Here is an 18,013-nt window from a genome sequence, read left to right on the forward strand (position 1 = left end):
CAGCAGCTAAGACAGAGATGAAGGCCATAAAGTTATTATTTAATAAATTTCAATATAGGGAGTGTGTGTGAGTAAGGTGTGGCTGTTTGTGCATGTTTTAACATGGTCCATAAAGTCTTTCCAAATTATTTTAAATGTATCAGGAGCATCGCATACTGTAAATATTCTAAAAGTTGAGATGCTGTTACCTGCCTCAGCCACTGATTCCAGCTCAGTAAGTCAGGGTCAGTATGAGCATACACTATAAATATTTTATGGCATCATTTTTTTAATCCCATGCATGTGCAGTTGTTAGATGTTAGACAAACTTTTATTTGATGACATGTTTATACACTATAGAAAAAAACAAAGAAACACCCAAAATATATATTACTGTGACTGTTTTACAGTGAGCTGCGATAGGTCGCACCCCCACCGATCTTAAACTGGATGATTGTTGAATAACGGTTGGATGAATCTTTTATAAGTAGTTTTTGTGTAAATTAGCACGTAATGATTCATATTGTTAATATTGTAATAATATTATTATATAATATTGTAATTGCAGTGTAAAAATTAAGGGTGAATTAGCTTATGATTGGCAGACTGCCTTAATATGTATCGACTGGGGAATTTTCATTATCTAATAGCTTACTGACATCCAAATAGTGGTTTCTAATAAAAACAAAAGTTTTAACATCCAAGGTAACACTCTAATTTTATTTCTATCTATATTCTGAAGAATTTTACCTCTTTTAAAAAGGCCCTGTCATTTGATTTGTTTAATATTTCAAGATTATCCCAACTGGGTCTTCCGTTGGACTGAGGTCATACTTATTAAACTTATTTTTCACACTGGACCAAATTAGACAACACAAACTGATACCAATATATTTAAATATATCAGTTGTGCTCTAAATTAGTATAAGGTGGGATTTGCGACGGCTTAAAACCAAGAAAAAATGTCCCATATGTCAAACATTAATTATTCAAAATGTATTTCATAGTTAGTTTATATACATGAACTAATGAGGAATTCATTTGTGCACACAGAAGCACTAATATGAGTCACTGTGACTTTAAAAAGCACAGGCCCCACGTGACAGTATAGCGCCACCGTCTCTTTCCCTGCGACCTTCAATGCGCCTCGGACTATTCAAGGATAAAGTTTTAACTGTCAGTTACAGGTGACAAATTTATTGTGCATTTATAGACTGCCACCGGTAAACACAACAAACAAACAATAAACCACGTTTATGGATTCATTTTGATTGAGTAAAAACTTCTACATTATTAAAAATTTCTCATTGGTTGTGTGTGATTTGTTGGAATTCGAACGCTTTTTTCAGGACCTAAAGGCACCATCATCGTCGTACAAGCAGGTAACTACGTAAACATACCAGCTATAGGGGTCACCTGGAAGAGCAAACAGCTCTCCGTCCCCTGCTTTCTTTAGCAGAGGTTTAAGCAGATTTGTAACAACAGTTTGCGGAAGAACACAGGTCATGACCTATCACGTTTGAGGACATTTGTTCGCAGCACTGATGGACGGAAGACATGACCCTTCTTGTAGCAGAGCAGGCCGTGCGAGTTTAAGAAAACAACTCAGGTTTGCAGCAGTGGCAACGGAAGAGGAGCTTCGTGACCGCCTGCAAGGTTAGTTGGTGTGTTTGTGGGTGATTATGTTTAATCCTTGTTTCTTTAAAAAGGACGAATTCGCACAGCATGGAATCAGTAGCGTTGTTTGCTAGCTAACAAACTGCAAGTGCACACTGCCTTTGCACGTGCTTCCGCTTTTCTCGACCAGCCTTTTTGAAGGAGTTAAAGTTCGATTAGACGTTCACACAGGGCAGTGCTGCGACTCTTGTTGTGGACGTAAGGTCGTGTTAGGTCTTAGTGTACATGGCGCAAATAGGTCTATTTAGTTTAACTACCCCCTCCCTGCTCCCCCGTCACATAACAGAAAAGCGACGTTATGTGCAGGGGCGTTCCCACGTTTTTCTTTCTAAGAGGTTGCACTAGAACAGGGGTGGGCACCATTTGTTTTTCTTAGTGTCAGACTCCTTGGATACTGTAATATATGTGATTAATTTGTGTCTTGTTGTGTTTGTTTATTTGTTTCGATTTTGTATGTGTCTGCTGAAAATTTTAGTTTAATGTGACCTGCCCAGATGATATAAATTAGTCATTTTGCCAAACATTTTTCATGTTTAAATTTTAGATTTGTTTGCTGATGTGCAACAACAAGTAAAGTCGATATTAAATAAACATTAAAAAAAATAACTGTCACCTCAGAGTAATTACACTGCTGCTGTAGAGAACTCTCTCTTATGTAAGCTTCAAAAGGAGTTGAGTTTATCTATGATGAGAATTTAGGTCCCATCAAAGTTTTCAATGGAAAAAGTTGCTTCATCTTTTGTTACTGAGTGAAAGAGATTACTCTTGGTCTTATCTGACAAAATGACATTATGTTACTGCAGGTTTGAGTCTTGTTGTTATTTTTTTCCTTGGATGGCATCCAAATAGGTGTGATTTACAGTGTTTTTTGTTTTCCCTTTTACACGTTATCAGCTATCACCGAAAATTCTGTGGAAAAACCTCTGCTCTGAAGCAACTACACCCCACCCCCCCACCCCCAGAGCTAGATTGTGCAATTTACACAAATTGTGTAAGACTGTGTAAATTAGAACTCATATGTAAATTGTTTTACATTTTTTTTATTTTTTTTAAATTTGTCAGAAGGTTTATTAAGCCTTCCAGTTTAAAAAGAAAAAAAAGAACTCTCTGGCAATTATTTCAATGGTTCAGGCTTTGCAGGGATTAAATGACATAGTTTTGATTTACTGACATTTATTTCCTGGTGCAGAGGGTGCGCTCACTTCTTTTGTGTAACTTGCTCACTTATAATACAAAAAAGAAACTGTAGCATGCGACAATAAGATGATAGAAGAAAACTCCCAGAGCATTAAAAGTCAGCATTTTATTTTTTAAAGGAAATCACCTGTGAACTGTGAACAACCTTTTGTGGCGGAGGGGGTACTGTGTTCACCCTGCCAGTCGGGGGGCGTGAACACCCAACTTTATGAACATAATAACTCAAGAAAAAAGGATTTTAATATTATAGCTGCACGTAGTAAACATCTTGGTGGGGTTCGAATTCTGGTGACCTCAATTTCTAGGTCAAGGTCAGAGGTCAAATTTTCTGAAAATCTCGTGAACACAAAACTCAAGAAAAATGTACATAGATGCATCTGCCAGGAGGCTGAGGGGTCGCACTGGCATCTGCCAGTATTTTTATTTTGGAACTCTTCTGATTGGTTGCCTGTTGGAGGTGAAAGGTTAGAACAGCACGTCAGTGGGATAGCTGCTTACACAGCCAGAGGCACGTGGCTAAAAGTAGAATAGGTCTCCTTTTAAAGGAAAAAGTACCTGATATTCACTTGTTTGAGCTCTTCTCAGTTGATTTTCAGTGGAAGTGTATGAAACGGTCACACTAAAAGTAACGTCCCAAAATGCAGTTGCAGCTTTTGTTACTGTTTTTTTTCACCATGAAATTGTGAGGAAATGGTTATGTTTCCTATCAGTAATCTGGGGTCTAAATTCTGAATGAACAAATACATGTGTTCTTATCTGACTGCAGGACTTGTAATGGTGAGTGGTTCTGGTTCTTGCAGGCAGGATGGTGATCAGTGCTGATCTGCAGCTTTAGTGGTGCGTCGCTGCCCAGGCCGGCACCATGCAGCAGAAAGGTGCAATCCAGATTATCGAATGGGAGGACCTGGACAAGAGGAAGTTTTACTCCCTGGGTGTCTTCATGACCTTGACCACCAGGGCCACCGTCTACCCAGCCAGCGTCATCCGCACACGCCTGCAAGTACAGAAGGGGAAGAGCCTCTACTCAGGAACCTTCGATGCCTTCTGCAAGATTCTCCGAACGGAGGGTGTGCGTGGCCTTTATCGTGGCTTCATGGTCAATACGCTAACCCTGATCGCGGGACAGGGTTACATCACCACCTACGAGTTGGTGCGCAAGTATGTGAACCAGTACTCGCCCAGCAACACAGTGAAGTCTGTGGTGGCAGGAGGGATGGCGTCCCTGGTGGCTCAGACCATCACTGTGCCCATAGACATAGTGTCACAGCATCTGATGATGCAAGGACAAGGGGAGCACCTGACACGCTTCAAGGCCAAACCCAAAGTGGGTCTTGCAACCACGAAGCACAAACTGAGTTTCGGACAGAGCCGTGACATTACGGTGCAGATATTTTCTGCCGATGGCTTCAGAGGATTTTACCGGGGCTACGTGGCATCGCTGCTCACGTACATCCCGAACAGTGCACTCTGGTGGCCTTTTTATCATTTTTATGCAGGTAGGTCACTTTTTAAGCATCATGTAAAATACTCAGTAGGGCTGCACGATTAATCGTTAGAAAATCGCGATCTCGATTCATACTTATGTGCGATCTCATTTCCAAATGACAACGATTTAAAAAAAAAAAAAAAAGACGATGACGATTGTACCGCATTTTGATCCGGGACGTACTCTGCATGAAAACAAGCGCTCACTCTTCCTGCTCAACAAATGACAAGGGCGGAGCCTTATACCACGTGATACAGAAGCTGTGCCGTGTGATGCTAAAATTAGCAGGGAAAAAACAACGGAGAGCACGTCAGGGATGACGAGAAAGTGACAGGAGAAAATCCGTCCTGGTCAACCAACCAAACATCAATAACGGGAACCTTGTACAGCGCTTCCCTATACACGTCGAACTCCCGCAGGCACAAAGAAATTACGGAGGCTATCACTTATCACCTGACCAAAGATATGGCTCCCATCAACACTGTGCAAAACGAGGGATTTAGGAAAATGATCAACACCCTAGACAAACGCTACACAGTGCCGTCCCGCAACTATTTTTCTATTGTTGCGCTACCTGCTCTATACACGCAGCGTCGAGCAACGGTGGAGACGGAATTTCAAGCAGTACAACATTTTGCGGCAACAACAAAATGTGAGACATTTGTTGTTTTTATGTTTATTTATTGTTTTTATGTTCAGTCTCAACTGTTACGAAGTTGATGTGCAGTTAATAAGTGCAATAAATATTTATATTGGAAAAGAAAATCGTGAGAGAATCGTGATCTCAATTCTAAGCCAAAAAATCGTGATTCTCATTTTATGCAAAATCGTGCAGCCCTAATACTCAGTATGCAAAATAAAAACGAAACCATACAAGAGAGTCAGAAGGATGTCTTCAGTGGGCCGGAAGCTGGTAATGAAGATCGCAGCTTCAACAGTTGGATCAGGAAAACCTGTGGATATGAATCACTTTGGCCTTACGCTGTTTACTTTGTATCTTTTGTGTTCTCAGAGCAGTTATCCCTATTAGCACCAAGTGAGTGCCCCCACCTGATTCTGCAGGCTGTTGCGGGACCGATGGCAGCAGTAACTGCCTCTACTATCACCAACCCCATGGATGTTGTTCGAGCAAGAGTCCAGGTAAACTCAGATAACCCACAGCTGTGCGTGACACTAAAGCTAAAAGCTGTTTCACAGGTCCTCTGCATCCATGAGCTTTTCAAGACATTACCTCCCAGAGCTGTATGCGAGAACACAAATATGCATTTAAGTGTGATCCAAATAAAATGGATTTCATGCTGCCAGCTCATTAGTGCATGGTAATGCCTGAGGCTATGTGGAAATGGTGCACAGTGAGTGTAAGATAAGATAAGATAACCTTTATTAGTCCCACACGTGGGAAATTTGTTTTGTCACAGCAGGAAGTGGACAGTGCAAAAGTTATGAGGCAAAAATTAGAATACAATAAGAATAAATACAGTACACAACTGTACAGAATAGAATAAAATAAAATACTATATACAGTAGAATAAAATAAATATACAATAAGATAAAAATAGAATACAAATACTATATACAACTGAGTAAAAATACAACGATGACAGAAAGGATTATTGCACTTAGTGTTATTGCACATGTATGGATGTGTGTGCTTGATCAGTTAAAGTCTTTATTATGGAGTCTGACAGCAGTGGGGAGGAAAGACCTGCGAAATCTCTCCGTCCCACACCGTGGGTGCCGCAGTCTCCCACTGAAGGAGCTGCTCAGTGCTGTCACAGTCTGCTGCATGGGGTGGGAGATGTTGTCCATCAGGGATGACAGCTTAGCCGCCGTTCTCCTGTCACTCACCATCTCCACTGGGTCCAGAGGGCATCCTAGAACAGAGCTGGCCCTTCGGATCACCCTGTTCAGTCTCTTCCTGTCCCCAGCAGAGATGCTGCCGCCCCAGCAGACCACACCATAAAAGATAGCAGAAGCCACCACAGAGTCATAGAAGGTCTTCAGGAGTGGGCCCTCCACTCCAAACGACCTGAGTCTCCGCAGCAGGTACAGCCTGCTCTGCCCTTTCCTGTAGAGGGCGTCTGAGTTATGAGTCCAGTCCAGTCTATTGTTCAGATGAACACCAAGGTACCTGTAGCTGTCCACAGCCTCAATGTCCATACCCTGGATGTTCAGTGGTTGCAGTGGAGAATGCTTGTGCCTGCGGAAGTCTACCACCAGTTCCTTGGTTTTACTGGCGTTGATCTGGAGGTAGTTCAGCTGGCACCAGTCCACAAAGTCTTGGGTCAGACCTCTGTACTCCTTGTCGTCCCCATCAGTGATGAGGCCGACTATTGCAGAGTCATCAGAGAACTTCTGCAGGAAGCACTGGGTGGAATTGTGGGAGAAGTCTGCAGTGTAGATGGTGAAGAGGAACGGAGCCAGAACCGTTCCCTGTGGGGCCCCCGTACTGCAGACGACCCTGTCCGACACACAGTGTGTGACCAAACTGAGTTTTTCTAGTAGTGAGAGAAGAAGTAGTATGATAAATATGTAACCAGAATCCTTTATTTTTCTCTACTAAATGCTACAAAGACTAGTAAACATTATGGGGTGACTGGTTGAGTGTTCAATGTGGACCAGACTAACATAAAGATTTTGTGTGACACATTTTTGTCACCTCACTAGGAGGTATCCAGGAGGCATCCTTAGGCTTACTAGTTAATGCCCAAACCACCTCGACTGGCTTCTTTTAATATGAAGGAGCAGAAGCTCTACTCTGAGACAAAATCTGTGAAATTTCTTTGCATCTTGTTTCAAAGTTTTCTCCAGAAAGTTGTTAAAGCATGTTCCTCTGTATAGTCTGGGAGTCTGTGAGCTCCTGTACTGATAAATCAGTAATGCTGACACAGTCCATACTGCAGCAGCAAGCATAAATTAGGCATTAATAATGTTTTGTTGTTGTTTTGGTGAGTTTAAACCTCACGATAAGTTTTATTTGCACTTAGCAAAGGTGATGTGTCCTGTCTGTTTAAGGTGGAGGGACGAACGTCTGTTATTGGGACATTCAAGCAGCTGCTGGTGGAGGAGGGGGCGTACGGGCTGACCAAGGGGCTGTCTGCCCGCGTCATTTCCTCCACGCCCACGTCAGTGCTCATTGTGGTCGGATACGAGACTCTGAAGAGACTGAGCCTGCGAGCTGACCTGATTGAGTCCAGACACTGGTGATAACAGACGGGAGGGACGCAGGTCTGCCTCACAGCAGCCAACAGCTCAGAGATTTCAACAGGCGCCACATGGAGCAGCGTCATTTTAAAAGCGCACGTGTCGATGTTTGTCTGTAGGTATGCCAGGGAACTACAGCTTTTCTTATCTTGTCTTTTTTTTCTGTTTGCTGCTGTGGAATCTAAAGTTAAGAGTGAAACCAATATTTCTGCCAAAACTAAACTCTCTTTTTCAAAAAGGAAATCATGGTTACTTTTAGAAAATCCACTGAAACGTAAAAATGCTACATTCGATTGCTCCTATATGGCCTGTTTTTGTTTTTTATGATTATATATGCAGAAAAATCAGGGTTTTTACTTGTTCCTTAGCTGGAGTATGTTGGCTGAATTCATATTTTAAAACTGAGCTGCTCAACAAAACAAATATATTTCTGCAGGGGGATTTCAGTGTGCCAAAGTCTGGAGACAAATGGCCTAGTTTCTCTACTAAAAAGCGAGAGCTTGTAACCAGAGCGCATTCCAGTGACAACAACAGTGTAAAGGATCTCTCCGGAGTTTAAGCCTAAATAACATGCAAATGTCATTAGATTATACACAAGAGTGGAAATTCAAGCTAGAATTCCCAAACTATAATGTGCTCAGTGTTCTGTTACAGTTATATTTATGTCTAGAGGTCCTTGTGAAACCTGGCCTATTATAATTATGTGCAGCTTACTTTTAACTCCTTTCAGTAAGCTGACATTTGGTCTGTGGAGTCAGTCATGCAGGTTTCATTGTGAATTTTATGCGTGTTTATGTTGATTGGGCCAATCAGGAAGGTGAAAAGAGTTTCTGCTTCTTTTGGTTTCTTGTAGGTTGACTCTAGGAAGCAAAAGTGAGTGTGAGGAGAGCTTTAGACCAACATTAGACCAACATGTCTAAGCATTTCACTGCATATCGTACTGTGTATGACTGTGTACGTGACAAATAAAATTTGAATTTTGAAATTTGAATTTGACATTAGAGATGGAAATCTGGTAGTTTCTTTGTGGTAATCCTGTATGCGATTTATACGGAACAAATCTGCTGCTGTTCAGTTACAGAAGGTGGTATTTTGCTGTTGGGTAAATGAGAGCAGTCAGTAAAGGCATTGGCACCACACCAGCAAACAAAAACTAAACTATGTAAATGCCTTCAGAGTTCACGGGTCATTTAATGAGTGTGAGGTAAGCTGTGATGCTCCGGTTAAAGCTGCAATGTTTTGAATTGACTTAACTACTGCCCAAAAAACTCCACATCTCAGCGACACCTGATACTGTGTACCCTTATCTTATTTTTTCTTTAAATAAACTCTTTCAGCATTTGCAAACATTGTTTTTCAGTGTAAATATGGTGTTCCTGTGAATAAGTGGACTCAACATGTCCTTCAGTATCACAAAAGCACATAAAGTGGATTTTTACCTGTATGGAAGATATTTACCTTCTACCTGCCAAATATGAATAGTAAAAAAAAACAAAACAAAAAAAACTGAGTACCTGTGGACATTTGGTGAAAAGTAATAAAGGACTTGGATTCACCGGAGTGGCTGGTGAGGCTCAGTGTTGTTTTGTGGTTGTAGTACACAATTCCTCCCACTAGAGGGTGCTTTATAACCTCCTGTCGGCTTGCAATCCAAACGTGTTTTTTTGCCTTTTGCCAGAAGGTTCTGTGACGTCAGACCTGCAGGATAAAGGATCAAGATGAATGATGAATAGTGGTCCATGAAGCATAGATTTCATCCACCAATTTCAGTGAGCAACCAGCAGCAGAACTGGGGAGCTGACAAAAGTCTGTCACTTTGGTAGTTTAACAAAAGCAACGATTTTGACATGAAGCTGCCAAACTCACTGAGCAATGAGTAAATTTCCACACATGAATAATGGAATTGAATGAATGAAAAAAGTTTTATTTCATCATAAAGAGTAGAATTTTATCTATATATACTATTTTAAGTAAAGGATATCTAAAAGGTGGCTGTAGCTCTGGGTGAGAAAACAGAAGCTGTTTGGGAGCTAATACTCATTACTTACTGAATACAACAATTTTGTACATTTTTAGTCAAAAAGAACAATAAAAGCAGGTTATTCTTTAGGTATATCGTGATTTACAAGTCCTTACTGAACTGACCGTGCAGTGTTGCAGTTGGTTTCAAATGCCCTGAGATGATGAAAGAAGAAAATGCTCAGCTCAAGGCTTCACAACTGGATTTGACTAACAAATAAGGTGACCTCGTCTTTTATGTATAATCTATCGATGGATTGTTTAAGGTCATCAGTTGCGCTGTTAACGCCTATTTTCTGTTTCAAAATTCTGGTTTCATATATGAATAAAAATATCACATCAAATCGGACACTGCCATGAAACTGATTCATGACAGAGAGCGCTCCGTTCTGAAAGAAATGCGATGAACGCCAAAATACAAAAACAACCCTTTTATTTGACCGCACTCGGCCGGTGCAAAACAGTCCATCACATTTACAGCTTTAATCTCTCCCTCCCTTCATTATCAATTTCTATAAGTGATTTGAGTTGACAGCTGTGGAGGTCCTCTCTCAGCCTGGATGTGTCTCGTCACATGGGACAGTCGTAGATGTGGATGGCACGGTCGTCCCCAGCTGAGATGATCTTTGAGCCGGTGCTGTTGTACTTTACACTCCACACCTGTGGAGAGGAGGATTGATCAAAACGGGCAGCTCTGAGCTCCTTCACTGCATATGTATGACAACGCACACCACAACAGCCCTGTATACTGTACTATAATTTAACACTACTTCAGTATTTCTAACTGTTTTTTAGCTGAAGTGCATGTGTGTGTACGCAAGCTTTAAAAATATCTAAAATATGCTGTCTGACCCTAACTGAGCAGTGCAGAAGGCAGAAATGAATCCGAAGAGAGCAAACAGATTAAAAAGACCGATGTCTAAACAGAGAACAAAGTAAAGCTGAGCAGTTAATTGGCTGCAAACTGTCCCTGTAGATTTTCTGGTTTTGCCGTCACAAAAACAATAATGGCAGCTGCCTCTGATGTCGTCCCTGAGGACACGTGCTATTTTATTAAAGGCTTTGTTGGAAAACAGATCAAACTGCCCACAGGCATCAACCAGAGATCTAATGACAGCCAGGCTTATTTGTTTTCCACTCAGCTCAACCATCAGACAGAGGTCACGTGACGGGCCGCTGGATGACACCAGGCATATTGATTTAACTGACAGTAACAGGATTTTATTACTTTGAATTTGATTGTTAACACGTTAAAAACGCAGAGTCACCTGGTCTTGATGGTCGAAGAATGTGTTGATGCATGCTCTGGAGCCGGCGTCCCACACCTTCACACTCTTGTCAGACGAGCTGAAAAGGGGGGCAGAAATTAGAAGATCTTACAGATTTTATCTTGGCCAGCTCAGTTTGACTCAGCATTGTGGAAACTGAAAAACAGCTTTCACTGACTAAAGTTTCACACGAGGAGAGCAAAGCATGAGAAAGCAGAATGAGGAAACAGACTTTGAAATCCCTGACGTACAACTGATGAGGGTGGATCTGCCATTATATTCAAACACATGCACAACAGCATCGTGTTTCAAGTCTCTTTCCTGAATAGTATCGTCACTTTATTTATCCTGTGTGAACATGAAGCAGAAAATATTGACCTGGAGGCAGAACTTCTAAATCACACGATGTCTCCAAGTAATAACAGATGTGATTTTTCCATGTGTTTTATTACAAAGTGCAGCTTTTAACTATCAGGATATAAACTAGCACTGTGCTACCATCTGAGGAGCTTCATGTTACCTTGAAACAAAATGAGTGTCATCAGGAGAGAAGGCGACACTGAGAACCCAGGACCCGTGGCCGCTTAGTGTGCCGGCCAAGTTGGCGTGTTGCCTGTGAAGTGATTCCAGCAAAGTTAATTAAGCAAACAGAATGCATTGTAATCTTTATTATACCATAACTTTGCTGTTTAATAGTAGCGCTAGCTTTAACTCCATGTCCTTCAGGATCAATGAACTCATATATCATCTACAGAGTTAAAGCTGCTGTCTGGAAGAAGCTCCCAAACCCACACGTCATATATTTTGATGTAGCCGTCGTCTGAAGCTGTCACCAGGAGCTGGGAGTCCGGGGAGAACGTGAGGGATCTGATGGGCATGGCATGACCTGCGGAGACGGTAAACACTCTGTAAGAGTTCTCACACATGTTGGTGATCTTTGTGACATACATTTAAAAACTTTGAAGCCCTTTTTATTCTTAAGACTATGCTGTCTGCATTTCCTTCACTGTTTAGCCACAATTTAAAAAAATATTTAATCATGTTTAGCTTTTAAATTTTAAACTGTGTTTACTTATTTATCATCCAGAGAGAACAGAAAATTCCTTGTGCCAGCGTTTCTATATGAGATATCCTGCTTTCCTGTGTTTTCTATCATTGTTTTAAGTGCTGACAATCAACAAAGCCAAACTGAATATTAATTTCGTTCACTGGTTGGCTTCCTGGCATTGACCTCGCTTATAATGCTGCTTTTAGTCCACAAATTTTAAATATGGCTGAGGTCGGGGCTTTGGGAAGACCAATCCAGAGGCTTAATGTTAGCCTGCCTTATCCATCCCAAAACCAGTACTGATGTGTGTTTGGGATCATTGTGCTGTTGGAACACTCAGTTGTGTCCAACTTTTGACCGTACAGATGTTAAATTGAGATGTAAATTAATAATTTGGAGGTATTCCTCCTCCTCATTTATTATTCCATCCACTTTGTGCAATGTACCAGTGCCACTGTCAGCAAAACAGCCCCAGAGCATGATGCCACCACTGCCATGCTTTGAAAGAAAGCAACTGGGACATATATAGCCTCACTGTCCCTGCTATAAATTAGGCCCATACCTGTGAGGTCTAAGTACCCCTAACCCTAATGCAGTAGGAATATGTCATTTCTGGCTTCTGAAACTTGTTTTGCAATTTCTTAGCAATAAAAGGGCCAAACAGGAAAGTAAATCAATAAATAAACACTTATTTTTCACCAGATAACCTGACTAGTGTTAGTCATCATAATCGATGATGACTCACAGAGTTCATCCAAAATGAGTAATGAAATGAAAATAACTGGTTGTTACTTTTAAAATGAATTCTGATGACTGAACCAACCTTCCAACGTGTGGAGTAGCTTTCCAGTGGCGATGTCAAAGATGTTAATGATTCCATCGATAGCTCCGCTGGCCAGATACTTGCCATCTGGGCTCTGAGAAGCAAGGACCAGTAAACTGATTACTTTATATGTAACAACTGTAGCGAAATGAGACTGGATCACATTTAACCTTTGGCCCTGGAAAGAATGAGTTAAGAGGTAAAACAAAGGGATACACTGTGGTGAATGAGCAAATCAAGATGAGTTACTGGAAGACTAAAGCGGTGACATCTCGTCCCTCAGAGACTGAGCTTGACAAAACACCACCGAGCTGACCAAAACCAGAATTTACAGCTCCTTACATAAGCTATGCTCAGGATGAATTTTCCTCGCGTGTCCAAAGAATATTCCTTCTTTCCGCTGTCTACACCAAAGATGTTGACCTTGCCAAGATGGCTTCCTGTGGCAATGTACTTGGAGTCTGGTGAGAAGGCCACAGTCCATGCATCCACTACAGAGGAGAGCAAAGAAAGATTAAAACCAAAAAAAATGCTTAAATCTGGACATCACCACAATCTTTGTTTGCCATTTCCACAAATGAACTATAACCCTGATTTTTTCACACATCATCAAAGTGAAAATACAAAAGCAGCAGATCAAACATTAGCCTGGCAAAGTGCATCTTAATGTGTGCTACACTGTTAACCCAGGAACTAAGATTATACAGAGTATTCCCAAACTGCAAATGTGGTCAAACTATTTCCTGCTCCAGAGCTACGTGTGAGAAAAGCTGCCCAAAGCTTTATCAAACCTTTGATAAAGGGAGAACTTTATCAAAGTCATGGAGGAAGAACCAATTAAGTGTTGGCGCCTGGATTACTTTTATTAAAATGATATGGGAAAAAGCTCTAAGAGTACTCTTGCAGTTTCTAAACCTTCACACTATCTGTACAGGACCTGAATGGATGCGTGCATCGAGGGAGCTGGAGGCAGCGATGGCCCCGTTGTGTCACAGGTTCAGGTGTTTTCACAAGTCTACTTTTAACCAAACGAGCGCTTTGTTCACTAATGTAAAGATCATTAAAGAATCCGATCAATATAACATCAATTCATAAAAATAGCAAGGAAACAGAGTTAGAACAGTGAAATTAATTGTCTTAAGGAGGGAATAAAGAAAAAGTCTGCAATAGAACCGCCTGCTGAGTGAAAGAGAGTGTCACTAATGTAAAGTGACATGAAGAACAGCTGGGCTGAAGATACACAACCGAGCGGACATTTCTGGGTGTAAGTGTTCCTGGAAGGTGAGTGTACAAAAAAAATTAAACAAACATGTATAGACTGCACAGCAGAGCAGGCAAGCTACCATCCTCTGCACGTTTGTTGAATACAAACTGGGCAACGGTTTGCTCTGTAGTGACCTCACTTAAGTGCCAAGTGGTAAAAAAGGCAGCAGCAAACAAAGTGTGTGAGGTCAGGTCTTACCTGGCCCAGCGTCCATCGACTTTATCTGTTTCCCGGACTCGAGGTCCCAGAGACGGATGTGTGCGTCGAGGGAGCTGGAGGCAGCTATGGCCCCATTGTGACTGATGTCTACTGACACCACCCCCAGCTGGTGGCCCTCCAGCGTCCACTGCAGCTCCAGCTTCTCATCTGACCTGCACGGACAGCACGACACTGAGATTATTTGCAGAAGTGGGAAGTAATGGAGTGAAAATACTCCATTACTGTACTTAAGTACAGTTTTCAGGTATCTGTACTTTACTTGAGTAGAGTACTTTTTTCTGACTACTTTTTACTTTTACTCCCCACATTTTTAAACAAATATCTGTACTTTCTACTCCTTACACTTTCAAAACAGGCTCATTAGCTTTACTTTAACAAATCTGAAGTTAGTAATTATTTCACGTCACTGCGGGCCTTCATAAATCAAATTTGAGACTAATTAGTGACACATGACAGGCAGTTCTGTTTGTGTCTTAATCACCAGGAGATGTTGCATAAAAAGAGATGACATGTGCCAAAGTCAGGGGTTAAGTGGGTGGTGGGTTTTTTTTGGCACAACACCAAAACTTCAGGTGTCCATAAGTGTGTGGTTGGGGTAATTCGGCATCTAGCTAGCCCTACAGAAGAGGAGCATAAAGGGACTGACTTTCTTTTAAGTGTCAGGTAATTTCAAATGCAGCGTTTCTATCAGCTCAACAAAAATCAGCAAACACACAAACTGTTTGTGTGCAGTTTCTCTCACAGTGTGTTGCAGCTCAAGGTCCAGCTGCTGTACTTCACAGGGACTGAATGAGAGCTAACTTCACTCAGAGATGGAGAAAATAAGAAAGACAAGACAGGAGAGGAAGAAGAGAGGTCAGATTTAAATGTAAGGGCTGCTCATTTAAAGCTTAAGATCTTGTGCTTTTAAATCACTTTTTGAGTCTGCACATGTGACATCATGTTTTTTCATATTGTGAAATGTGCTGCAAAACAAACTGAAGTAGACTAACTGTGCTATTTAAAGGTTGCATGAAAATCTTCTGCAGGTTAATGCAGGATAAACAGGTCTGTGTGCTGTACAGTGACGATTTAAAGTGTGTGTCTGGTGCACAGTGGCTTTGGTTTCATGGTGACCTTATGTATATCTCTGCTACAAAGGGCAGTAGAGATTAATCTGAAGTTAAACTGACGATGCTGAGACTCCTTCACTGAATTCTACCTTCATACCAACTTTAAACAGTCTAATGTAAAGACAGTAAACGGTGTTGTGTCAGTGTAGAGGATGGAAATCAGCCAGGAAAACTCTTGAAACATCTGCTGACATCTTGTTGAACTCAGCTGTGTACAGCCACAAACAGCAGTAAACCACAGAGGACTAATAGCACAGATCAGCTGATCACAGCCTGTACACTAAGAAAATCTACTGGAGTTTTCAACAGAAATTATTTTGAGTTGTGATTCTTTCTTTAGGGTTCCTCCACCTGCTAAAACCCCACTTTAACCCCTGACTGTGCTAATTTGCCTGTTTAGAGGCAAAGTCACCCTCTACAAAGCAGCAACAGAAAACAGAGCTATTTTGTTTTTAAACTTCCTTCTTTTTCTTCTATTTCAAACTGAGCACAATTAGAATTAAAAATCATGCTAAAGTTTGTATTCCCATCTTCTAATATTTTATTATTACATTAATAGAGTACAAGGCTCACTTAGCTTTGCATAAAAATATGTGGTAGAAACATCCGCCAAAGAGCAACTTTTTACTTTGTTACTTTGAAAGAAGAAAAGAAGAAATTGAATCAGTACTTCAACCTTTCCTGGAGTCTTGTGTAACACAAATATCTTAAGTACAGAATGTCTCTACTTTTTCCACCTCTGATTATTAGATCATGTCAAGTCAAATAAACTCCAGAGAAGCTCTTAAAGTGATGAGCAGAAAAAGTGAATTTAAGCAAACTGGAAACTGGCTTTTAAATGTCTTCTGATTTTTGTTTTTTTTAAAGGTTAGTACAGTGTTTTACGTGTGATCAGCAATAGTATCGTCCAAATAAAATGCATACCATTTCCAGACTTTCACCATGTCATCGAGTGAGCCTGTGACGATGGTTTCTGAGCCGTCTGCTTCACTTTTACCCCACGCTGCTGTCCAGATGGCATCATCGTGTGCTGAGAGGATACAAATGCAGAAAAAATTAAATAAATGTGAACAAAGGGGTGCTTTATCACGGTGACAACACGTTACATGTGCGTGTGTCAGGGAGAGTGACTGCAATCACTCTTAGAGAGATTGTTGAAGAATTGCAAATAGCTGGGACCTGGTTTATCAATTCAGACAGACTCCCAGCATGTTGCCATCAGTCTGAATGAGTCTTTGTCAATATGCACAACTCGAGGGAGTGGTATTCTGTTCCTATATAACAGGAAGGTTGCCAAATGTGAATTTCTATCTATACAGAAAGCAACAGATGTGTAATTTTCCTTATTTATCACAGTTAATCATTGTAATATAAGAAACTGATTGCATGCAATTACCAACATGATCCCATTGAACCATTCCGCAGATATTCAATTCAATATTATTTACATAGTGCTCAATCACAACAGCAGCTTAGCATTGTAAGATGGAGACAATAATAAGATCCCAGACTGCTGCAGACTGACTGTCTTCTGGCAAAATTTATGTAAGATTTTAGTGACATTGTTGGTAGGCTTGACAATCTCATTTTCATGACACGACTATATCCTATTGGATAAAACAGACAATTTTCAGTTTAAAAAACGTGATAAAGACTGCAACACTGTCAAGAAAGAAAAAAAAACACTCGTTCTTATATTATAACTCATAACGTAGTGGGACCCAGCATGTTTACTCACCGTGTTCTTGCTTGAACAAAATGCTGTACTGAAATCAAAACACAAATTTAGAGTTACTCTAATTGCGGAGAAAAACAACAAGAAAACATCAAAGTATGAGGCTGGTTGTATTTACTGCTTACTTGAGTGCTCATTGTTTTGGTCCTGGATATCCAGTTACACTCACTTCAACCTAAGATTAAATAAGAGTCAGTGGCAGCAACCCAAAATAACTTCTGAAATAATGGACTCTGGCAATGAATTTAACCTCCAACGCACACACTGGACGCCGGGATAGTCGAAAATTAAAGTCCTACTACTTTAACCCAACTCTGAAGACCCAGAAAAACGAACTTAGTGAGGAAAAACTGATGCTAACGCCTGTTAGCTCTGTCTACCAGCGGTTACTGTATCACTGCGGCTTAACGATGCGATGAAATGCAGCTTCCTGTCAGCTACAGCTGAGTAAACTGAGCTAAATGTGCTAATTGTGTGAACCTGCTAACTGCGGCAATATAAGCGATAATACGTACCTCAGAAATCCCTTATACAATGTTTTATTAAATTTTAGAGGCTAGGAGAGCTACATGTGAGACGCCATAATAACATTTGATGTAACTTCCGCTTTCAGCCGACTTCTTCTTCTGCATCATTTCCCCCCCTAACTTTTTTCTACCTTAAGAGCTCGCTATCGCCGCTAGCGGAGAAGAAGTTCATACAATTAAAAAACTGTGGGTATTATTTTCATATTGAATACGAATTTCAACGCAAAGCAGATTTATATTTTAAAATTTGCACAATAATAGGTCATTTGTGGTCATAGGATAACATTTTTTCAGTCAGACAGAAAAATTGATACTCTAAATCTGATTTGTGACTTTGTATCCAGTTTTTCATTTCCTGGTAAAAACTGAAATTAAAGTTAATTTAAATAGTGTTTGCAGTAAAACAAACAAAAACAAAAAAACCCTTAAGAGTGGTGAGACCTGCTTACAATAAT

General features: G+C 40.7%; 2 protein-coding genes across 2 annotated transcripts; one reads left to right on the forward strand and one right to left on the reverse strand.

Moving 5' to 3' along the window:
• The first annotated feature begins 1,313 nt into the window (after positions 1 to 1,313).
• On the forward strand, positions 1,314 to 9,103 carry slc25a44a (solute carrier family 25 member 44a). Its single transcript, XM_026175217.1, has 4 exons — positions 1,314 to 1,635; positions 3,654 to 4,349; positions 5,352 to 5,479; positions 7,355 to 9,103. The coding sequence occupies exons 2-4, from the start codon at positions 3,716 to 3,718 to the stop codon at positions 7,544 to 7,546; spliced, it is 954 nt and encodes a 317-aa protein (XP_026031002.1). The 5' UTR covers positions 1,314 to 1,635; positions 3,654 to 3,715; the 3' UTR covers positions 7,547 to 9,103.
• An 875-nt stretch (positions 9,104 to 9,978) lies between these two features.
• Positions 9,979 to 17,684, reverse strand: skic8 (SKI8 subunit of superkiller complex). The gene is made up of 11 exons (XM_026175218.1): positions 17,547 to 17,684; positions 17,157 to 17,206; positions 17,035 to 17,062; positions 16,221 to 16,326; positions 14,164 to 14,336; positions 13,044 to 13,192; positions 12,702 to 12,795; positions 11,623 to 11,716; positions 11,351 to 11,443; positions 10,831 to 10,909; positions 9,979 to 10,222 (listed from the first exon to the last, which is right to left on the reverse strand). Exons 2-11 carry the CDS (start codon positions 17,166 to 17,168, stop codon positions 10,133 to 10,135), a joined length of 918 nt encoding a protein of 305 aa, XP_026031003.1. The 5' UTR covers positions 17,169 to 17,206; positions 17,547 to 17,684; the 3' UTR covers positions 9,979 to 10,132.
• Between the last annotated feature and the right edge of the window lie 329 nt (positions 17,685 to 18,013).

The sequence above is a fragment of the Astatotilapia calliptera genome, chromosome 7, assembly GCF_900246225.1.
Source record: "Astatotilapia calliptera chromosome 7, fAstCal1.2, whole genome shotgun sequence".
NCBI classification, from domain to species: domain Eukaryota; kingdom Metazoa; phylum Chordata; class Actinopteri; order Cichliformes; family Cichlidae; genus Astatotilapia; species Astatotilapia calliptera.

Coding starts and splice junctions, on each gene's coding strand:
- skic8 (XM_026175218.1), bottom strand. Junction 14,337..16,220: donor ATGGTGAAAGTCTGGAAATG/GTATGCATTTTA, acceptor CTGTCCGTGCAG/GTCAGATGAGAAGCTGGAGC. Junction 12,796..13,043: donor TCATCCTGAGCATAGCTTAT/GTAAGGAGCTGT, acceptor CTTGCTTCTCAG/AGCCCAGATGGCAAGTATCT.
- slc25a44a (XM_026175217.1), top strand. CDS start 3,716: ATGCAGCAGAAAGGTGCAATCCAGATTATCGAATGGGAGGACCTGGAC. Junction 4,350..5,351: donor TTTTTATCATTTTTATGCAG/GTAGGTCACTTT, acceptor TTGTGTTCTCAG/AGCAGTTATCCCTATTAGCA. Junction 5,480..7,354: donor TTGTTCGAGCAAGAGTCCAG/GTAAACTCAGAT, acceptor TGTCTGTTTAAG/GTGGAGGGACGAACGTCTGT.